The sequence below is a fragment of the Microtus pennsylvanicus genome, chromosome 12 (genome assembly GCF_037038515.1).
Source record: "Microtus pennsylvanicus isolate mMicPen1 chromosome 12, mMicPen1.hap1, whole genome shotgun sequence".
Taxonomy (NCBI): Eukaryota; Metazoa; Chordata; class Mammalia; order Rodentia; family Cricetidae; genus Microtus; species Microtus pennsylvanicus.
Genome location: NC_134590.1, coordinates 17,867,366 through 17,891,755, shown reverse-complemented (window position 1 = coordinate 17,891,755; position 24,390 = coordinate 17,867,366). Strand labels below are relative to the sequence as shown.

Below are 24,390 nucleotides of genomic sequence, written 5' to 3'. Positions count from 1 at the left end.
ATCTATTGAAATTAATAATATATTGCAATACATTTATTAATATATTAAATATGGAATAAGCACCATAAAGCAAGCTCAAAATGAACAAATAATAGATCAGATTCCTGGTCCATGCAAGCATTGCAAATGGGACTATAATTGATTATATGATATAAAATCTTTGAGTTTGCTTTTAGGAATCGATGTGTTCGTTTTACTGAATTTTCATATAACAGAATTTACAAAGCGTTAGTTTGAAAGGGTAGACACTTCATGGCTATAAATAAATATTCAACATTTATTTATTTGTGCATTCTGCCAGATGTTTTCTTTTGTACTTTATGTTTTGTTTTTTACCAGTTGTTGTAAATTGAATGCAAGTCTTCATATTTGTTAATCATGCGCTCTGACACTGAGCTATGTACTGCATTAGAAATGTTCTGTTAAATTGGGTCTCACATATAACCCAGGTTGGTCATGAATGCATGACTCTCTTTCCTCAGACTCACACGTGCCTGAATTATAGGTGTTTTCCCCCATGCTTGGATCCAAAGAATTTTTTTAATTTTTTTTTCTTAAAAAATGTGTATGGGTGTTTTGCCTACATGTATGACTGTGCACCATGTGTGTGCAGTGTCTACAGTGTCAGAAGAGGGTATTGGATTCTCTGGAGCTTGAATTACAATTGTGAGGTACCATGTAGATGTTGGGAAAATTGAACCTGGGTCCTCTGGAAGAGAAACCAACACTCTTGGAGAGATCTTACTTTTCTTTTGCAAGTGGTTATCAATTGGAAGTTGCTTCTGGGTTAGGAATGGTGGCATGTGTTCACTTCTTTCAGGTCTAGACCCCATCTGGCTTGGACCTGTGCAGGCCCTGTGTATGCTGCCCCAGTCTCTGTGAGTTCATGTGTGCATAGATCCTGTTATGTTTAGAATGCTTTCTTTTCATAGGGTCTTCCATCTCCACTGGGTCTTATAGGATCTAAGTTACTTCATTCAGAATAATTTTTTTCTAGCTTCATCCATTTACCTGCAAATTTCATGATTTAGGGTTTTGTTTTAATAACTGAGTAATCTTCCATTGTGCCAATGTATATTTTGGTTATCCATTTTTCTGTTGAGGGTTATCTAGGTTTTCAATATTTTTGGATATTATGAATAGGGCAGCAATTAACATGGTTGATTAACAATTAACATTAATTGTCTCTGTGGTTGGATAAAGTGTCATTTGGATATATGCCCACGAGTGGTATAGCTGGATCCCAAAGTAAATTAATTCCCATCTTCCTGAGGAATCACCACATTGATTTTTATAGTGTGTGTACCAGTTTTCACTTCCACCAGCAATAGATTATTCCCCTTACTGCACACACTTTTCAGTATAAGCTGTCATTTGTTTTGTTGATCTTGTACTTTCTGACTGTCTTAAGATGAAATCTCAAAAAGAGGAGGGATAGGGAAGATCTGAAGCTCACCTACCTGCCTTTTGGTGTCTGGCAAGCTTGCCTGGTAGATTCCCCCAGAGTGCCTGCTGCAGTTGGGGCCTGGGATAAAGGAATGAGTCCAGGGAAGGTAGATAAGAGAGGATCTCTGTGAGTCACCGGAGATGGGGGTGTGGCTGGAGGGGAGGCTGCAGCAGGTGGTTGCAGAGCTGGAACTGAGACTGGGAGAGTGGATTTGGAGGAAAGGAGGAAGTGTGAAGATCTGCAGTTAGCTTACTTGTTTTCCTGGCCTGCATGCCTTAAATATATATAGTATCAAACCTGTAATTGAGGCCGCACTTCTATCCCTAAAGGTTGGAAATGATATTGTCAGTAAACAGGGAAGCTTTTTGTGTTTTTTTTCTTTTTTGAATTTTTTCATTAACATAATTTTTGAATTGATCCTTTGGAAATTTCACATCATGCACCTCAATCTCACTCACTTCCCAGTCCCTCCATATCCATCCTTCATCCTTGTAGTGCCCCCCAAGGAAAACTATCAAAGAAATTATAAAAATAAGATAAAAATAAAAATGCAAATAAGAATATTAATTAAAAACAAAGACAAAACAAAATAAAGCAATCAAGAAAAAAAGCACTTTGCTTCTCTCCTGCCTTTACATCTCCTCTTCAGTTGTAGTGGCATTGGGAGTGTCTGTGTATCATCAGTACAACCTTTTCTCCATACAGCTTTAACTGCAAATGTTCATTGTCTAATGTGTTGTTGGTCAGGTCCATGGTCTGGCTTCTGCTTCACCATCAATATCGGACCTTCATGGAAACTCCTCTCAGACAGGAGGGAGAAAGCAAAAAGGACCTAGGCCTAAGTACTGCCATTTTGATTTAAATAAGGTTCATGTTCCCAAGCCCTAGGGGAGCTGAGAACTCCCCAGTGACTGACCAGCCTCCCCCAACCACAGAAACAGTCATGCATCTTTAGTTCTTTAGAAATATTATGGCAGTTCCTAAACACAGACGGAACAAATGAATCTGATTGGTTGGACTGAAAGACTTTCATTGTATATCGGTTGACAATGAAGGAACACAACAAGGAAGCCCCTATTGGTGAAAATTGTAACCGTAATTTGTCAACAAATGTTTGTGAATTTTATGCTTTTCAACACCACATCTGCCCCTGCTTGGGGCTATCAGGAGAAACGGCTCCGAGTTCTTGTCCTGCAGCCCTGATGAATCAGTGACCTGCTTATCTGGTGATTTATTAAAACCTTTGGAGCCCAAAAGTGTTGTCTCTTTCCTTCCACATGGCACATAAGGGCTAAATTTAACAGGGTGTTCTGCAGTTGCATTGAGTTATGGAGATCCTGCAGGGCCAGTCCCTTCACACACTCCAGATCATACATGGGTTAGGTGTTGGTCAGTGCTCACATAAAGCCCTGGATGTGTTTCTGGGTGGTAGCTGGGTTGTTCTGACCAGACTGCTACGACCAGCCCCCATAGGTGAGTGGGTTTTGTCACGCCCATGGCGAAGAGAGGGACCAGCTAGCTCTCAGTGAGGGAGAGTGTGGCTCAGCATGGCCCTCATTCTTCAGCCTGGCTCACACATGGTTCTCGTGAGTCCCTGTGATAACACAAGCAGTGGACAAACAACACAGACCCCAGCTGTGGAAGAATCACCGACCCAGACATGGCCATAAGCAGCAGCTTGAGCCTGGATATCACCACGGCCACGCATAACAATTCAGGCCTCTCAAATAGGTATATGCCCTAAATAGTTTACTGTTGTAGCTGGAAGCAGGTGTGGAAACTATTTCTTGTTGTAAATGCATTTAAAGGTGAGAAGACTTCAGGAGGAAAGAGGTAAACACAACTTCAGGTCCTTTAGAAAAGTGGTGCCAAGGCTGGAATGCAATGTAATCAAAGCAGCTCCTCCACTCTATAAAACCAAGTGGAAGGGTGTCTTCGCCAGTGTCGCCTTGCTGTGAAGAAACACCATGACCACACCAACTCACGTAAAGGAAAGCATGTAACTGGGGCTGGCTTACAGTTTTGGGGGGGAGGGGTTGTCCCATTATAGTCCTGGTGGGAAGCACGGTGGTGCTTAGGCAGATGCGGTGCTGGAGAAGGAGCGGAGAGTTCTACATCTGGGTTGTTAGGCAGGAGGAAGAGCAAGTGCGCCACCAGACCTGGCTTGAGTTTCTGAAATCTCAAAGCTCACCCCCAATGACACATTTCCTGCAACAAATCCATACCAACTCTAACAAAGACACAAATTCTAAACCTTTCAAATAATACTACTCCCTAGGAGCAAATTGGGGCCATTTCATTCAAACCACCACAAAGTGTAAGTTTTTGGACATCTTGTTTAGGAAAAGTAAACAAAATAAAACAAACACCCCACAAAACTACACAGTTCTGCAACTGTGTAGCTAACAAATGCTGAGTATTGTCAAAACAATATAGACACTATGTGGATTTTTGAAGGACCTTCTGGCCATCATTTACTTATGATCTGGAATTAAGCCTGGAAAATAATGGAGGATAACATGTAACTTATGGACATTTTTTAAAGATTTTTATTTTATGTGCATGAGTATGTTTTCTGGCATGTATGTGTGCATGCAGTGCCTGAGGGAGTCAGAAGAGGGCATCAGATGCTTTGGAGTTACTGATGATTGTTAGCAGCCTGTGGGTGTTGGAGGTAAAACTCAGATATTCTACAAGAATAAAAAGTGCTCATAAGCATGGAGACATGCTTATCTCTTTAGTATTGCAGAAGTATTGTTTAAGAGGCACTAATATAGTTTGATCGTTACTTTTTCCTAGTTTCTTGCACTGTGACCAAAAATATTTCTAGCATATGGTCAATCCTTAAAACTTTGTAAATAATGTTGTGATTTGATGAGTCAAAGAGAGAGAAGTGGCCTTGTCACAGAATGAAGGAGCTCCCCTCACAGCCTCCCCTGCTGTGATGCACTGGAGCAGGTCCATGTGCCAGTCCTCCCCACTTCAGCTACTCCCTTTTCTTCTTCTTTCCAGATTTAGTAAATCTCTGGCAGCAAAGGAGGCAACACTTTGTGATGACGAACATCACAGTCAGCACACAGGCAAGCAGGAATCCAAGCACGTCCAGAGAGTGGTACTGGTACCAGGTGAGGTCATGCGCTGCCACACGAAGGTGCTTGGCTCCCTTGTGGCGCATGACATACTCAATCCAGAAGACGGCTCTGTCCAGAGGCTTCACGGGCTGGTCATGGTGGATTCTTGATAGCCGCATGGCGTTCTCCTTATAGCTAAAGACAGATGTAAAGCAGAAGCACAAAAACATCAACATTGAATGTTAATTTATTGAAGAGCATTAGGCCCGTGAAAGATTCGAGAAAGCATAATGAGATTGAATATTGGCCTACAAGAGCAGAAGGAGAGGTGTGGCTTGGGGTAGGGCATGTTTGAAAGTTAGCCTGCAAATTGGCATTCTCTGAGAAGTACTTTTCAAAAATGAAATGGAAATTAATTTTGAGAACTAAATCTTTTCAGGACATTAAATGTTATTAAGCCATTCCAACCACTTGAAGTGTTATAGTTGAAAGCAGAATGAACGGATGCTTTTGAGGACAGACTATGCCATGAAATTCTTTAAACTCTCACCAAAAAATCCTTATCACTTATTAAAAGCTGATCAATGATGAGAAAAATACATGTTTTTCAAAAGATGATATAAATATTGAGGATATAGCTCATTGATAGCTTCCCTGTAATACCCAACAGCCTCAATTCAACACAAACACAATACCTAAATATTGCTTGCCAGGCATGCAGAGAAAAGTCTGGTTCTTTTTAAAAGCACATTTATATGTGGTATGTGTGTGCCTACATGTACACTCATGTACACGGTACACGTGTGGAGGTGGCAAGACTACTTGTAGGAGTCAGTTCACTTCCTCCACTACATGACTTCTAGAGCTTGAACTCATGTGGCTAGGACTGGTGTAAAGAACTGTTCCCCAATCATCCACATGTTCATGTCAGAAAGTGGAAATCTTACTGAGATTGGTTAGGGTGTAATATGGTATGGCTACTATGAAAAAAAATCCACAGATTTTCTAAATATACTGAAAACAGAAATACCCAGGTTTTAACTTTCCTACTAGTAGGAGTCTATTTAAAGCAATAGTAAATAATCTATCAAATAGATACCTGCATGTCCATGGTTATTGCTGCACTAGCCATAAGAGCTAAGTGAATTGACTGAAGTGCCCATTGTGGGATGATGGCTTAACAAGTGATATAAAAATACTGAATATGTTTTATATTATATAATAACAAAGATATATATATATATTATTCAGCCATTACAAAGAAGACATTTGCAGTTACAAGATGCAATTGGAGGATGTTTTATTAAGTCATGTAATCCAGATCCTAAGAGAAAACATTGCACATTCTGACCACTGTGTGGAAAATACTAGAGCTGACTTCATGGAAGTAGAGAGTAGAGCAGCGGTAACTGGAGTCTGGGAAGTGAGGGAGGGAATGGGGCGAGAGAGAGGTCAGCTCACAGATAAGTCCTACCACTGGATAGCAGGATAGTGCACTATAGCAGAGGCAGCGACTGTGAGCTGCAATATGCAAGTTTAATAAGAAGTGGAAGGGGAACATTGAACAAATGAGATACTAAAGGTTTAAGGAGATGGAAATGTGAGTATCCTGATTATGCTTTATATATTTTATGCATGTATGTATGCATGTATAATTAGCTGCTCTTGAATAAATGTGGATTATTTAACAATAGGAGTTTTGAAAATTATAGACATTGAATTGATACATTTTCTATCTTTCAGATTCAATATGCTGTTTGTTGATTTGATCATCTTTGAGGCATTTGTGTCATTTCATTTAGCAAGATAAAAAGGGTCCCAGTGCCAAATTCTTGTAAACTAAGTTCTTGTACAGTAAGTCTATGGGGATAGCTTGAGTCTTGGTTTACAATAAAAGTTTATTCAACAGTGGTTAACAGTTTTTCTTCAAAATTAGAATAAATATTAGATGAAATCAACAGTTATTGTTGAGGAAATTTATCTTAAACACTACGAATTAAAAAATCAGTATACTCACGAAGGGTCATTAATGACTGTCTTCACTGCACGGAGCAAATCTGTGCTGGACATTGTGAGAAAGTCCAGTCGAACCCCTGCTCCTTTGGCCTTCATGTGAACAATATTGTCAAACTGGTCTCCAAACAAAGGAATGCCAACCACAGGGATCCCATGGTAGATCGCCTCATAGATGCCATTGGTGCCACCATGAGTAATAAAAGCTCTGGTTTTAGGATGACCTAGCAAGAAGAGAAATTAAGGGCAAGTATTAATTATAACTCTAGAAAAAAAAAAGCGAGTCAGAGAAAAAGGCACAGAAAAGGCAAAAATTCTCTACACCACATTATCATAACCATGGGACTGTACTGAATTCCTTTTATGTCTTAGCACAAGGAGCACAGCAACTCCACAGCGATTCAGTGAAAGCACAGAGAGGAGGCAGAGTGTGAAAAATAGAAAGATTTTGTGTAATGGACGAAAACGGCAGAGCTCCAACCAAGTGGAGCAAACAGCATGTGCAAGCACAGTCAATGGTTCAGGAGAGAATGTTCTAAAGTAACAGAGAAGCCACTGCCCTGGACAGGTTGGCTTCACATAGTAGGGGTTGGGTGTTCATTTTGATGGAATCAGACTGAGGGCAGTCAATACTTCATCATGTGTAGGACCATTTCATGTTGTGGGGTCTTCAGGGGAGCAGAGTAAATGAAGAGCCATTAATGAAAGAATACCATTCCCACTGACATTAAAAATTGCCCTACAGTAGGGGAACAGAGAGATGTAAGTTGATAGAAATAAGAAATGGAGGGAAAAAGTGATTTAAATGTATCTGAAAAGTAAATACAGTGAGGTAAAAATGGGTCCTCCTATCTCGAATGGTACTGTCTGTCCAGCATATTCACATTAGTTCTTCATCTGTTTTCTCCAGGACTAGATCACAGTTGTCATAAATGCATTAGTGTTGATTCCCCTCTCCTGAGCAGCCATTCCTATGTCTCAGGTGTCTCCTGATGCTTACCGAGAAGGTCATTCTGGGGAATCCATTTGTACAGCCGAGTGTTGGAGCCCAAGGTGTCTGGCTTCTTGCCTTCAAATCGCCAAAGAACCTGTTAAGATGAAGCTAGGCTCTTATTACTTTGGTCAAATGTCAAGTTCCTTCTGCTAGATTTCTGGAGATATTAAGAATCAATGGAGATAAATGCCAGTCCGTAAGGGCCAGGCAGTGAGGATGGATGATGGGAACCGTGAAGAACTGCTACATCAAGGATGCAAGTTTTCCTCACTGTCCTCTAGTTAGTCTCCTGCTTATCTGAGTTTCAGCCTGGCACCTTAACGTTTGGTCAACAGCAGCTTAGGGAAAGTTATGTGCAGTAATGTGAAACAGGAGTTAAGAACAGTGTGAATGTAATTCCTTCAAAGTTACAAATATATACCAAGTTTTGTTTTTTTCAGCATATATTTATAACTTTTGTTTTCCAATTTCACTATAAGTATTTGTCCTTGGTATTTGATTTAGTTCATGTATAATCACTTTTATCAACAGTATTTTACTAGATTAGACCCTTGTGTTGTGGCATATGGTCACTTCAAGAGTAAGTTCCCAAGTTACCCCTTGTTTCAGAATTCATAGACTAAGACCCCAGTTGGAATTGAGGTTGGTAAATCCTGTCCTACATACTTCTTCTTCTTCTTCTTTTTTTTTTTTTTGAATAGCAGAGCAAGTAATACCATGCATAAGCCCATTTTGAAATGTGGATGATGGAAACTGCAGTTGGTTTTTAAAACACATAAAAAACATTATCTAAATAAAAAAAAGTGGTTGATCATATTTGGCCGAGATTACAAAGGATGATTTAATACCCATTCTGGTTTTTAAAATATATTTTATAGTTTATTTAAAGAAGTTTTTTCCCCATATAATATATTCTGTTTATGGTTTCTTCTCCTCTAAACCCTCCCCTGATTGTCATCTCCCCTCCTGTTCAAATCCATACTTTCTTTCTCTCTGTTTTTAGGAAAGAAACAATCATCTAAACCAATGGTTCTCAACCCTTGGGTTTTTGACCCCTTTGGGGATTGAATGACCCTTTCACAGAGGTCGCCTAAGACCATCAGGAATATTACATATTTACTTATAATTCATAACATTAGCAAAATTACAGTTATGGAGTAGTAGCAAAAGCAATTTATGGTTGGGGGTCACCACCACATAAGTAACTGTATTAAAGCACTAGGAAGGTTGAGAACCACTGATCTATCTATCTATCTATCTATCTATCTATCTATCTATCTATCTATCTATCTATCTATCTATATCATATACATACATATATGATAAAAGAAAAGTAAATCTAGAATAGCAGAAATCCCATTTTAAAAATAAGGAATTATTTTCATTCATGTGTAAGTTTGTGTCATGTTAAAGTAATCTTTTGCCTTCTTCCCTTTTTTGTATTAGGTTATAAAGCTTATAAAAAGTAAATTTTGGCAAATTCAGTATTCACTGAATTGTCCTCCCAGTACTATCCTGTATCTCTGTATTTCCTTTGTATCTCTGCTCCTCCTATCTAACTTTTCTAAGCCATATACCCCTACCTACCCTGGAATGTATGAACTCATTGTGGCTAAACCATGAGAGAATTTACCCCAAAATATATCTTACAAGACAAACTATTAGCATTTGTCCCCTATTTCTGTGTCACAGGTGACTTCAGACATGAGGTATAGCTAGCACATCACCTTTAGTTTCCCGTAGGAGATTTCTGCAATCACACATGAACAGGATGTGACCATCTTAGTGAGAATGAATCTCTGAGACACTGTATCTCACCTTCTGTGGAATCTGCGCGAGGCCTGCTGCAATCATGTTGGTCCTTTCTTCTGTTAGGTTACTCACCATGGACCCCAGGGAAAATACCACAATACCATGTTCTCCAGAAGACTGGACAAAGTCTTCTATTTCCTGTTGATGAAATATCAGCCCATCATAAAAAAAAAACAGCAACACGAAACAACCTGCATCAAAACTGACACCAACATCTACAGGAAGAAACTGAGCAGCGTTGGACATGATTAGACTACTGGGTGTTTTAAAACTATTCACATCCACATATAAGATGTAGAGCTGGTAGCCAGTTAAAAGGTTACAGTTCTGTATTACACATATGTACATGCTCAAACAGCCTTAGAACACAGTCATCTTTTTTCATTATAATATTAAAAAATAAATTTGTAATAAAATAAATCCAAAGTTCTTTTTTCCTTTTCCTAATTTACTGTAACTTATGTTTATATTCTCATAATTTTGACTAGTCTAGTTACGGTAATGACCCCTATGGTATTTTCATATTATTTTACTTTTTTGTGATAGCATTATGGTTCTTATAGGCTATATCATGTGTCCTTATTCCCTATATTTTAAGGCTTAGCTATATGTTTTTGTATGGATATACTGTTATTGTTAACTAAAATCTATTAGTTGGTCCCTAGGTGCTGCTTCGTATATAATTACCCTTCCACAGCTATCTTCTTGAGATACAACAATCACTTCTCTTACATGAATACTCAGGAGTGGTGCACAAAATCTATTTCTAATTCATTGGAAACTTCATTTGCTTTTAGTATTGGTTGTATTTTAATAGAGATTAGATAGTTTTTTTTTTTGAAAGGAAAGATATTTTCTATTCTTGGATCATCAAAGAAAAGATTTATAAATGTGCAACTTGAGTTTTTTTCCTTTCTCTTTAAAATTTCTTTTTTTTATAAAGAAAACAAGCTATCCTTTTTCATTTTACATACCATTACCAGTTCCCTCTCCCTTCCCCCCTCCTATTTCCTTCACCTACTTGCCCCGCCCCCATCCACTCCTCAGAGAGGGAGAACTGAATCATCTACTGATGCTAGTGAGGATAGGTCTTGTATTTTAATGACCTTACCCTCCTTTTAAACTTTAATTAGAATGCAGAGGGATAAAGAAGACAAGTTTCCTAGATATCTCAGTTTTAATGGATGGGCAGAATCTTATTATAGTTGTAGGTGCTTTGATGAAAAAGGACCTTCTTGGTTTGAGGTCTTAGTTGTTCCCTCCTTTAACCCTGGGAAGGAACTGACTCTGTCCCCTACTTTTCCTATGGGATATTTGTCAAGAATTGTCTGAATGTCATTCTAGCATGTGATCCCCTAGCTCTTGCCTTACAGATTCCATACAAGAACAATTGTACCTTCTTCAGTGAGCTTTACTATAACAAAATCCAATGTGTAGCCAAAATTGTCCTAGATATCTTGCCACAAGTACATGCTCATTTTTGGAACTTGCTTTCAAGGTACTGTTTTCACTTTTCTTTTAATACAACAATGGACACAATTTACCATTTCTAACCAGAATATTTCTCCTTCTAATTGTTCTTTGTCTTAGCTAAGGATTCTATTGCTGTGAAAAGACACCATGACCATGGTTACTCTTAAAAAAAAATAACATTTAATTGGCTGGCTTAAAGTTTAGAGGTTTGATGTAGGGGGCCCTTCTGTCTGTGTGTTGCTTTGATTGCTTAATCAATAAAGAAACTGCTTGATAGGCCTGATAGGGCAGAACTTAGGTAGGTGGAGAAGACAGAACTGAATTCTGGGAAGAAGAAAGCAGAGAGAGAGAGAGAGAGAGAGAGAACTGCCATGGAGATGCCAGGTCAGACATGCTAAATCTTTCCTAGTAAGTTACAGCCTCATAGTAAACACAGATTAATAGAAATGGGTTATATCAAGATGTGAGAGTTACCTAATAGGAGGCTAGAGCTAATTGTCAAGCAATGTTTTAATACAGTTTCTGTGTGATTATTTCAGGTATAAACTAGCTGGGCAGCTGGGACAAACAAAGGGACCTCTCTCCTTGCAACAAAGGTTTAGTCCATTATCATCATGGTGGGAAGCATGGCAGCATGCAGGCAGGCGTGGTGGTAGAGAAGGAGATGACAATTCTATATCTTTATCCACTGGCAATAGGAAATGATCTGAGATGTTGGGCATGGCTTGGACATATATGAGACCTTACAGGCTGCCTTCACAGTGACACCTTCCTCCACTAAGGTTACATCTGCTTCAACAAAGTGATACCTCCCAGTAGTGACACTTCCTATGAGCTTATGGGAGCTGGTTACATTTAAACTACTTACTACATTCTCTGATCTTTATTTCAGAAATATTTTATACATATGAATATGATGTCAGGCATGGTGGCACAAACCTTTAATTTCAGCACTTGGCAAATAGAGACAGATGGGTGTCTAAGAGTTTGAGGTCAGCCTGGTCTATCGAGTGACTTCCTAGACAACCATGTTATATTTTGTTGTTGTTTGTTTTGTTTTTTGAGACAGGGATTCTCTGTGTAGCTTCAGCTGTCTTGGAACTTGATATGTAGACCAGGCCGGACTCAAATTCACAGAAATCCACCTGCGTCTGCCTCCCGAGTGCTGATACTAAAGGCATATGTCCCCACCACTCGGTTTTACAAAATGTTTTAGAATGTGTATTTTAATGATTTTCATTAATATAATTTATTTATATTATTTATTACATTTATTTATTGTGTATGTGAGATCTGAGGACATTTTTTTGAGACTTACCTCTCTCCTTTTGTCATTTGTGTTTCAGGACCTAACATAGATTTATAGGCTTTGTTGCGAGGGCCTTTAAGCCCCAACCACCTATGGGGCCTGCGTTTTATATCCTTGATGCCTTTTTGTCAATCTATTCTTTCAAATGCACAGAAAACTTTTAGTATCTAATGAGAGCAAGCACGTGCTTCGGAGGAATGATTCCCATCCTAAAGGATCAAAACTGTTGAAAATTATTAAAATTCAAAACTATTTTCTATTATTTCAATACAATTTATTGTACAAATTATTCCTAATTATCTGGAGTAAACAGCACTCCCTCCTCTGCTTCCTTCTTTCCTTTCTGCTGTGGCCAGCTCTCCACTACTGAGTCACAGCCTCAGCACACTTTTTAGGTCCTCACTCTGCCTCCCTCCTTCGTCTCTGGATGACAGTGCCATTTCCTTAATGTGAAGCAAGAATCTCTGTACAAGATTTTTTCTTTGGGGTCACCAACCAGCTCCCAAATCATGATACAGAACCTTATTAGTTTTGAATGCTCAGCCTAGCTTAACCAAGTTTCTTTTTTTTTCTTGAAAAAAAAAATTCCGCCTCCTCCCCGCCTCCCATTTCCCTTCCCCTCCTCCCACTCCTCTCCCCCTCCCCCCACTCCTCTTCCCCTCCTTCTCCAGTCTGAAGAGCAGTCAGGGTTCCCTGCCCTGTGGAAAGTCCAAAGTCCACCCCCCTCCATCCTGAGTTTGGATGTTAACCAAGTTTCTGGCTAGCAACTTTTACTTAACCTGTTTCTTGCTATCTACCTTTGCCTTGGAGGTTTTTAACCTTTTCTTGTTTTCTTCCTGTTGCTGTGTCTGGCTGGCCTATAGCTGCCTGGCTTTTGGCCCTGTGGGTGTCCCTTATTAACCCCCCCTTCTCTCATTCTTCTCCTCTTAAAGCCTAGCTTTCTCCTCCTGATTAGACCAATCAGGTGCCACAGCCAGGGAAGGTCAAACAAACACAACACATCTTTACATAATTAAACAAATGCAGCACAAACAAAAGTAACACACCTTTGCACAGTTAAAACAATGTTCTACACTATAAACCAGTCTCACAACATCTTTGCCTAGTTAAAACAGTATTCCTAAACAAATGTGTGAACTTATATATTTCATTTATAGTCACTAATTAAGGGAAGGTTTATGTGACCAGAGAGATACTGAGTTTTCTTCACTAGGCCAAACTGTGTGCTCTCTCTCATCTTTACTATTACTGCCAGGCAACTTGGCCTTTCCTCATTGTAACATTGTTGCTTGCTTGCTGTCTGTCTTCAGAGTAGAATTGTTGGTATTTCTGGGTGAGTCTGTGCACACTTTGTGTCTCTGTGTACCCAGCACTTTCCTGTGGGGTGGCCCTGTCACTTATCTGTCTGTTCTGCGTGAAACACTGAGGTCGTCTCTGTGTTAAGCAGTACTCTGTCCCTGTCCTTAGATGTCCCACAGGGCTTCAGAAAGCAAGTCCAGACTCTTGTGATGGAATAGTACAGGTGTTTCTACTGGCCGGTTTCTTTATCTAAATTTCTGTGACACTCGGAGTTTGCCACAAACGTTCTGAAGGAATAAAAGATAGTCACTTTTGCTAAATATGCAAGGGAAAGAGAAGAAAGAAAACAGGAATTTATTTTACCTTTGGCAGAGGTTTCGCAGGTCTGCAGTGGAGTCCTCCAACAAAGTCAAAGTTTGGTAAGACAGGGTGAGGAAATTCTAAATCCCAGTAGGTTCGAATGAGCCATATATCTGCCTTCCCCATCATCTCGGAGAGGGTCGCGGGTCGTCCTGAAGAGGAATCAGGAAAGTGAAGGTAGAACAGGTGACAAAATTGTCAGGTGGAGATGAACACTCCATGTAGTCTTCTGAAAATACTTTTGATAATGTAGCCAGAGTTGTTTACAAGTGTGCGTGTGTGTGTGCACGTGTGTGGGCATGTGTGTGTGTGTGCGTGTGTGTGATTTTGGAGACGATAACACATATGTGTAACAACCTTAGAAATTCATGATTACCAGATATCTAGATATGCCATTTCAATATAATTAATGCAATTGTCTATGAATCCCATTTGTAATACTCAGGGAAATGCCCCATTAGAACTGGTTTACCCTATTTTAGATGCTGGAACCTTGATGGTAGTTCTCTAAGGAAATTGAGAATTTTGTGCTGTTTTGTTTCGCTTCAACACACATATTCTGATGGAGCACAGGGTGATCCCAGTGTCACTGTGTAGCCAAAGTTGACCTTGAACTCCAGATCCTCTTCCTTCACATCTCAACTGCTGGGATTACAGATGTGTGCTGCCACGCCTACTGTAAACATTTGTGGGGATTCTGTTTCAGAATTTCATTTTGAGACAGAGTCTCACTGGATTGTCCTGGTTGACCTCCAAGAGAAGTTTGATTACCCCTGTGTCCCTTATCTTGGTACTACTCTTAAATTATGACTGAATGCATGTATACCTATGTTTGTAAATAATAAGCAAAGGTAAGTCATAGATTATGGAATGAGGCATCTATTCCCTACTATTTTTCTTTTAAAAAAGAAACCATTTAAAACTCTATAACTAACAATATCTATGCTCACACTTGAACATTTTAGTATTTTAAAAGGTATACTTAACTGCACTTGTGTGTGCATGTGCATGCACTGTTTATGTGTGTAGAGCTCACAGAGGACATTTGTAGGAAGTAATTTTGTCCTTTCATATCTTATGCCCCATGGATGGGTTTAAGATCTTCAGGTTTTTGGAAAGATGTGCCTTTACCTGGTAAGCCATTTGCTGGCACCATTAAAGGTTTAAAAAAGAAGAATTTTAGACACCTGGTGACTGAACTTGGATTCTCTATAATCCTTTATTCATAAACTTGCTGTGTCTGAGACAGAGATGGTGTGTGTCACAAATGTGCAAAAACTCATTATGTAAAGTCAGAAAGTTTTCAATTCTTAAATAAAATAACTAATTATTTTAGAAGTGATAAGTTCTCCATGCTGTATAGCTAACCATGGTAGAAATGTCTGTTAATCTTCAATCTATATGTCTGTTGCTCAAGAGGGCATTGAATGAGTTTAAAATAATTATTTTAGGGGTCAGCCAGATGGTCCAATGGGTTAAAGCATTTGCTATGCAAGGTGGCAAGCATGCTTCCATCCTGAGAATATGTGTGAGCATGTAAAGAGAATAGATTCCAAGGTGTCCTCAAATTCCACTTGTGTGCCTAGATACACAATCCCCCAGCCAGTGCACAAATAGATAATAATGATACTAATGATGGTGATGATGATAAGGATACATTTCACTCAGGTAAAACTGTTCTAAAAAGATGAGATAAAGTAGTAAATGCCTATGTACTTGCTTAGAAAGCCCACAAAGCATTGCTTGGTGAGTATGTACCATTCGAAAGTGTCTTGGTGAGTCATAGACAAGGCTTTCTAATTTACCATTGGGACATAGGCTTTTATACAGTTTTGAATTAGGCAGATAATTTCACAGGTTTTTTACATTTTTACTGATGACTGTCTATCCTGTTGTTTCAAGTTTACTTTCAATGACACAGAAAATTTTGAATACAACAATCCCAGATGACCATGGCACTTACCCAAGACTTCACTGTAAAACTGATTCCACCTCTTCTCGTTAAACATTTGTAGCCAAAAGTCAAAAGAAAGCACATAGATTAGATTTTGTACCCTCTCCATGAATGTCATTCGGTCACTCAATTCTGAAAAAGTAACAGGCACATAGGAAGGAGGTAGTGGCAGTCCTCCACTGTACTTTTCGTACTTGAAGCCAGGAAAGAATCGGAGACTGTACACCAGAGGTAACTTAAAAATCTCAGCCAGCAGTTCACCACAGGGTAAGAATGGATCTGCTACTATGACATCAAAGCTTGAATTACGTAGTTTTGCCATAAGTTCCTTGTTTAAAACTGCATCTTTGCAGAAATGCTCAAAATATTCTGACTCGAACAAAAACAGTTCTTTCAACATTAAAAAGTATCCCCAAAATGATTGCTTTGGCAGCTCATAAATGTGTTTATTGAAGACTTCTTTGAAAAATTCTTGTGCATCAGTCATGGAAAATGATGCAGGATATGTTTCAAATTCAATAGCAGATGTGTTGTCAACTTCATAAGAAAAGTAAACTGAAGGTCTCAGAACAGTCACTTCATGGCCCTTCTTCACAAGCTCTTCTAGGATTATCCTTAGGTTGAGCCAATGGCTGAATTCCACTGGCCACACCAGCACCTTCCCAGCACTCCCAGATCCAAAGAAGCCACTCAGCTGTAGCAGGAACAGGACTACTGTCATTTTCATAGACATCTTGGTTAAGTTCAGAGTTGCCTTTCAAATGGTGATTTCTCGACTCTTACAGATAAAGAAAAGAGTAATAATTAGTTAAAGTATAACTTGTTTCCACCAAAGCAAATAGAAATGAGATAGTCATAGTCTCTGGATGCCAAGTGCAAAAACCAGAAGGCAGATGTGATCATGTGAAATGACTACCGATTCTCAGTGACCCTGAATGAGTAATTTGTCTTTGATATGCTAGAGATTTTAAAACATTTTTCTTAGAATAGTGAAAAGAAACTTGTGCTGGCAGTGGTGGCGCACGCCTTTAATCCCAGCACTAGGGAAGCAGAGGCAGGCAGATTTCTGAGTTGAATGTCAACCTGGTCTACAAAGGAGTTCCAGCACATCCAGAGCTACACTAAGAAATCTGAAATCTAGTTTCAAAAAAAGAAAGAGAGAGAGAGAGAGAGAGAGAGAGAGAGAGAGAGAGAGAGAGAGAGAGACTGAGACATAGAGAGAGGAAAAGAAAGGAGAGACAGAGACAGACAGAGAAAGAAAGTCAAAATGAACTTGCCAAAAAACATAGGTTGATATAAATCCTGAAATAAAAGCCACTCTGCTGAAGCAAATTTTCTTTCTTCATAGTTCAGTGACTTTTCCCCATGTGAATGTATATGATGTGTTAATCATGTACCACATAACTCATCAATTTTAGATCTATAGTCCAAAGGTTCACAGCATAATCTCTGAAGTATGAATCAACCACTGTAATAAAGTTTAGAGAAGTACAATATCCCAGAAGTATGTACTATATTTTAACTTTTCCACTTGATTCAGACTTTGCCAACTGCTTATCTACTTCCTTATGTTATTATTTTCTTATTTTGAGGCTATCACATAAATTGTGTTATAAAATGGGTGTTTCGTGGCTGGCTTTCATATTTCCAAAGTCTTTTTTTATTATTTAAAAATGGATTTTATTGGGGAATAGTTGCAATAAAATATTTGTAAAATGGCCATTTCCCTCCAGGTATAGATTTCTAATAGAAATTTTTTTCTTTAAACTTTTTCTTTAATACTTTTTAAATAAAAAATACCAATCCAAATTCCCACTCCCTCTCCTCCTTCCAGTCCCTTCCATCCCCCTCCCACCCTACCCCCTCCAATCCTAATAGAGGGCAATGCACCCCACCCTGTGGAAACTCCAAGGCCTTCCCTACTACATCTAGGTTGGGCAAGGTATACATCCAACGAGAATAGGATCCCAAGAAGCTAGTACATGCAGTAGAGATAAATTCCAGTGTCACTATCAGTGGCCCCTCAGTCTGCCCCAACTGTCAACCATATTCAGAGGAGCTAGTTTGTTTCCATGTTCATTCACTCTCAGTCCAGTTGGTGTTGGTATGCTACCATTAGCTCAGGCAAACTGTCTCAGTGGATGAACCCCTCGTTGTCTTGGCTTCCTTGTTCATACTTTCACTCCTTCCACTCTTCAACTGGATCTTGGAAGCTCAGTCCAGTGCTCCAATGTGGGTCTTTGCCTCTGTTTCCATCTGTTGTTGGGCAAAGGTTCTATGGTGATATTTGTTGTCTGAGTTTTCTGTCTTGTCCAGTCCCTGCAGTCATTAAGCACCAAAGAAGTCACACAGAGGTCTACGTTAGTTATAAACTGATTGACCTACTAGCTCAGGCTTCTTATTAACTCTTATAACTTATATTAACCCATTATTCTTGTCTATATTAGCCACGTGTCTCGGTAACTTATTTGGTGAGGCAGTCACATTTTGCTTCTTCCAAGGCTGGGTCAGGACTGTGGACTAGGTCTTCCTTCTTCCCAGAATTTTCCTGTTCTCATTGACCTGCCTGGTCCTTGATCCAATGTGGGTGACTATATCCACGTAAAATCTAAAAAGCTTAAAAAATTCTGGACACGAGAATACAGAGTTTAACACAGCTTTCTGCTGTTTGCTAGTGGAGAGCCACAGCTCTATTAGGCGATATTTTTTCTGACTCAGCAGCAGCAGCAGCAGCAGCAGCAGCAGCAGCAGCAGCAGCAGAAAAAAAGCCGTGCCATTTTAAAATGCTGGCTTTCTGGGCCAGGCTGCCAGTGCGACCTCTAACTATATCAGGCAAAAGGTCAGGCTACAGAGCATTTGAGTTGTGTTTGTTAGCAGCATGCTGCATGCGGCTTGCTTGATGGCAGCTTGAACAGGCAGTGTACCTGGAACTGGGGCAGTGTTCACAGCTCAGAGATTCAAGCAGCTCTGCTGCACTAGACTGTGCAGAGCTAGCAGGAACTACTGTATATGTCATAGTAATAGCACAGCTTAAGTTTTCCACTGGGCAGGCAAACAGGTAGTACCATATTACCCAAAGTTGTTTTTAAGAAGTGCTTAGCATTTTAAGAAGTGCTCCTGGACAGTAAAGAATTACAGATTCACAATAAGACAGATTCAGACATAAAATAACTCTAAATGGGTCACAGTGTAGGATAAATGTACATAGGCTTTGAAGAGAGAAGAAAAAGAGTATAGAGAGTTATAAAATAAAGTTAATGCTTCAAAAAAGGTAAAGTCTTTAATGAGACAAAGTACAGATAGTCATAGATTAGAAGGAGTAAAGAAAAATAAGCCACGTAAAGATGGAGAATACACAGAGAGTCTGGATTAAGTATATTATTGTGTTTTCTTTGGATCATTTGACTGTAGGAGCTAAGCACAGAGAGAAATTTTATTGTATATGCTGCTAAGCTAAACCAGCATATATATTCTAAAGGCATCATTGGTGCAGGACAATTGTCTATATTCTGTCAATTATATTTTAAATAAATGCTGATTGTCCAATAGCCAGGCAGAAAGTATAGGCAGGAAAACCAGACAGGCAGTAGAGGTGGGACAATGAGAACAAGAGTATTCTGGAATACTTCCCGCCCAGACCACAGAAGAAGCAAGAAGTGACCTACCCTGCCCAAAAAGGTACCCAGCCATGTGGCTAAAATATACTAGAATAATGAGCTGGTATACATTATAAGAGCTAATATGAAGCCTGAGCTAATGGGCCAATCAGTTTATATCTAATGAAGATTTCTGTGTGATTCTTTGGATGCTAAATGGCTATGGGAAATGAGCAGGACAGAAACCCCAACAAGCAGGCCCTCATGTTACAAAATGGCACCCACATGGCCAACTGCATCCATGTAAAGCCTGACAGAGCTTGGGAAGTAATTCTGGGCAGAAAAGAATAAAGTAAAGCATGGCTTCTTGGTAGCAGCAATTTCTCAGGTCTGCTATGCTTGCTAGAGGCAAGCAAGCACTCTCATTTAAGAGAGGCTTCCTCACTCAGCTTTAGCTGCAAAGCCTTGCAGCCCTTATAAGTGGTCCTGCCACAAAACACTTACATAGTGTTGGTGAAAATCCAACTGCATGCTGTTTGGCTTTCAGCTGTAACAGGTAAAAAGCTGTGCTGTTTTAAAATGCTGGCTTTCTGGGCTATCCTGTAAGTGCAAACTCTGACTCTTTGAGGCAGGAGGTCTGGCTACAGAGGGAACATTTGAGTGTTGTTTGTGGACACACTATTGCAGCTTGCTTGCTGGCAAGGACCTTGAAACACCTTAGAGTTGTGGTAATAAACATGGCTCTGACTGGTACCTCAGCCATAATGCTGAAATCTCAGAAAGCTAAGAAATGGGCTGGATCTAGCCATCAAAGACACAGCTTTAATCCTCTCCATATTGCTTAGCAAATTAAAGACTCATGTGGTCAGGAAAATAGAGAGATATATACAGTAAAGAGAGATTCAAAAACAACCCCCCCAAAAAAACCTCTAAATGGTTTACACTGTGTTAAAAGTATATGTAGGCCAAAAGTTAAAGTCCTTAAAATAAAAAAGAAAGAAAGAGAGTAGTTGGGTGTGGTGGTATACGCCTTTAATCCCAAAGCTTGGGAGGTAGACAGATCTCTGTGAGTTCAAGGTGTGGTAGCACACACCTTTAATCCCAGCACTTGTGAGGTAGAGGCAGGTGGATCACTGTGAGTTCAAGGACAGCCTGGTCTACAGAGGGAATTCCAGGACAAAGAAACACAGAGAACCTGTCTCAAAAAGCCAAAAGTTAAAAGTAAAAATAAGAGAAATAGAGGTTAAAATAAAGCCACATAAAGATGAAAAATGCACAGAGAATCTTGATACTGTATGTTATTATGCTTTCTTTGAATTGTTTGAATGCTGAGGAAGGAGCAACAACTGCTAAAAGATATTTACTTATAAATGCTGCTGAAGTAATCCAAAATAGGTATTTTGAAAATACCTTGACTTCAAAATTGAAGTCAAGTATGTTACTTTGGAGAAGAGATTTGGCTTTTCTTTCCACAGGAAATGAGAGGCTGTGGATTCATTCTGAGTTAAGAAAAATCAGGTTTGATCAAGGAAGACTACCTGAGAAATCTCCAGTAGGAACAGATGTCCAGGATATCTAAGTTCTACATCCAGAACAGATTCAAGACTGCTGCCTGAGATGATCAAGACTCACAGTATACTCCAGTCAGGACTTGATCATAATTCTAAATTTTCTTTAGGTTCCCATAAAATTATCAGTGCCTCCAACCAGCAGGAAGTAGCCTGGAAAACCATGCCCACATTCCCCCAAAATGGACTACAGATGTTCTTTTTTTAAGGGCCAAGTGGTGTGAGACAATCATCTATATTCTGTCAATTATATTTTAAATAAATGCTGATTGTCCAATAGCCAGGCAGAAAGTATAGGCAGGAAAACCAGACAGGCAGTAGAGGTGGGACAATGAGAACATGAGTATTCTGGAATACTTTCTGCCCAGGCCACAGAAGAAGCAAGATGTGACCTACCCTGCCAAAAAAGGTACCCAGCCATGTGGCTAACATATACTAGAATAATGGGCTGGTATACATTATAAGAGCTAATATGAAGCCTGAGCTAATGGGTCAATCAGTTTATATCTAATGTAGACTTCTGTGTGATTCTTTGGGGGCTAAACAGCTATGGGAAATGAGCAGGACAGAAACCCCAACAAGCAGGACCTCATGTTACACATCATGACTTCCAAATTGGGGTCTAAGGACATGTTGCTTGGGAATAAAGGCTCTTATTTTGTTTTCACAAAAGAAGAGAAATTATGGATTGCTTCTAGACCAATATAGTATGATAGACCACATCCCCCTGAAAGGTTGCTGTGAACACCCTCAAAAAATTACGCACATATTCCACATAAAAATATAAAACAGAAACCATAATATACAAGGAGAATACCAATATTTTTTAAAACTGCCCAAACAAGACATTATGAGACTAAAAATAAAAAAATACTCTACAAAAATATCATGGAACTTCTTTTGGGATGGCCATCTAATTCTGGGCATGGGGTCTACCTTTAAGTGTGGTTCATATATTCAGTAAGATTATAATGGCGAATATTAAATTTTTTTGAGAGCATTATCAATTGGAGACTTGAATAATCAATACCAAGACTTGAACACCTTAATATAAATGAAGCAGAAGAAAAAAAGCTAAAAATAACTTGAGGAGAATATATGAGATTCTTAAAGAAGAAATTAAAAATTCCCTTAAAGAAATGGAAGAAAAGACAAACAAAAAATTGGAAGAAGTCAACAAATCCCTTAAAGACAACCAAGAAAAAGCAATTAAACAGGTGAAAGAAAAGGTTCAAGACTTGAAAATTGAAATAAAGACAATAAAGAAAGCACAAATTGAGGGAATTCTGGAAACAGAAAATATGGGAAATCAATCAGGAACCACAAAGGCAAGCATAAATAGCAGAATACAAGATCTGAAAGAGAGAATCTCAAGTATTGAAGATACAATAGAGGAAATAGTCCTATGATTAAAGAAAACATTAAAACTAACAAAAACTAATCAAAACACTAAACATACACAATAAAGAAAGAATATTAAGAGTTGCAAAGGAAAAACACCAAGTAACATATAAAGGCATATGTGTCAGAATTACACCTTACGTGTCAGTGGAAACAATAAAAGTCAGGAAGTCCTGGTCAAGTGTTAGGCAGACATTAAGATGCCACAGATGTCAGCCCAGATTACTACACCCAGAAAAACTATCAATCACGATAGATGGACAAAATGAGATATTCCATGACAAAACCAGATTTAACAAATACCTAGCCACAAATCCAGCCCTAGATTTCCAGTACAAAGTACCAGAAAGAAAACTCCAATTCAAGGAAGTCTGCTACATCCACAAGAACATAGAAAATAGATGATCTCATAGCAGTCAATATCAAAAAGGGAAAACATACACAATAACATCATCAACAACAAAAACTTAAAATAACAGGAACTAGCAATCACAGGTCATTGATATCCCTTAATATAAATGGACTGCTCACCAATGAAAAGACACAGACTTAAAGATTGCAAACAAAAACAGAATCTATCCTTCTGCTAATAATAGAAACATATCTCAACCTCAAAGACAGGCATCACCTCAGGGTAAAGAAAGAAGTTGGTGTAGCTGTCCTGATAGCTGTCAAAATAGACTTCAAACTAAAATCAATCCAAAGAGACAAAGAAAGATATTTCATATTAGTCACAAGAAAGATCCATCAATCGGAAATCGCAATACTGAACATCAATGCCCCAAATACAAGGGCAGCCTCATATGTAATAGAAACACTACTAAAGTTTAAATCACACATTAAACCCAAAACACTAATAGTGGGAGATTTCAACACCTCATTCTTACCACTAAACAGATCTGCCAGACAGAAGTTAACAGAGAAATAAGGGAAATAATAGATGTTATGACCCAAATGGTCTTAACAGGCATCTATAGAATATTCCATCCAAATAGAAAAGAATATACCTTCATCTCAGTACCTCATGGAATCTTCTCAAAAATTAACCATATACTAAGTAACAAAACAAACCTCAACAGATAAAAAAATAATTGGAATAACCCCATGTATCTTATCAGATTAACATGACTTAAAATTAGAATTCAACAACAGCACTAGTTTCAGAAATCCGACAAGCACATGGAAATGAAACAAGGCTCACTTGAATCACCAATGGATCAAGTAAGAAATAAAGAAATACAAGACTTACTATAATTCAACAAATTACCACATAACATATCCAAATTTTTGGGATACAATGGAAGCAGTGCCAAGAGGAATGTTTGTAGGACTAAATGCCTATATAAAGAAGCTGGAAAAGTCTCACATCAGTGAGTTAACAGAACACCTGAGGACTCTAGAACAAAAAGAAGTAAATACACCCAGGAGGACTAGATGGCAGGAAATAAACAAATTGAGAGCTGGAATCAACAAAATAGAAACAAAGAAAACAATATAAAGAATAAGACAAAGAGTTGGTTCATTGAGAAAATCAACAAAATAGACAAACCTTTATCCTAACTAACCAAAAAGCAGAGAGAGAATATTCAAATTAACCAAACCAGAAATGAAAAAGAGAGACATAACAACAGACACAGAGGAAATCAAAAGAATCAACAGGTCATACTTTGAAAACTTGTACTTTACAAAATTGGAAAACTTAAAGGAAATGGACAACTTTCTAGTTAAATATCACTTAACAAAATTAAATTAACACCAGATAAGCAAATTAAATAAATCTATAATTGTTAAAATAATAGAAGCAGTCATCAAAAGTCTCCCAACTAATAAATCTCAGGACCAGATGGTTTCAGCTCTGAAGCCTACAAGAGTTTCAAAGAAGATCTAACAACAATACTCCTCAAATTGTTTTACACTATAGTAACCAAAAGAACACTGCCATACTCATTCAATGAGGATCCAATTACACTGATACCCAAACCACACAAAGATATTACTAAGAATGAGAACGGCAGACCAATCTCACTCATGAAGATTGATTGAAAAATACTCAATAAAATAATGGCTAACGGAATTCAAGAGCTCATCAGAAA

At 38.7% G+C, this 24,390-nt stretch overlaps 1 protein-coding gene across 1 annotated transcript; it reads right to left on the bottom strand.

The window, feature by feature from the left end:
* Positions 1 to 3,872: 3,872 nt before the first annotated feature.
* LOC142832630 (UDP-glucuronosyltransferase 2B31-like) lies at positions 3,873 to 16,495 on the bottom strand. The gene is made up of 6 exons (XM_075943235.1): positions 15,742 to 16,495; positions 13,782 to 13,930; positions 9,344 to 9,475; positions 7,532 to 7,619; positions 6,536 to 6,755; positions 3,873 to 4,713 (listed from the first exon to the last, which is right to left on the bottom strand). The coding sequence occupies exons 1-6, from the start codon at positions 16,463 to 16,465 to the stop codon at positions 4,434 to 4,436; spliced, it is 1,593 nt and encodes a 530-aa protein (XP_075799350.1). The 5' UTR covers positions 16,466 to 16,495; the 3' UTR covers positions 3,873 to 4,433.
* Positions 16,496 to 24,390: the final 7,895 nt, after the last annotated feature.

Excerpts from the sequence above, each read along its gene's own strand:
- LOC142832630 (XM_075943235.1), bottom strand. The coding sequence starts at position 16,465 with ATGTCTATGAAAATGACAGTAGTCCTGTTCCTGCTACAGCTGAGTGGC. Across the intron at positions 13,931-15,741 it reads GTTTTACAGTGAAGTCTTGG|GACGACCCGCGACCCTCTCC; the intron begins GTAAGTGCCATG and ends ATTCCTCTTCAG. Across the intron at positions 6,756-7,531 it reads TCCCCAGAATGACCTTCTCG|GTCATCCTAAAACCAGAGCT; the intron begins GTAAGCATCAGG and ends TCTTCTTGCTAG.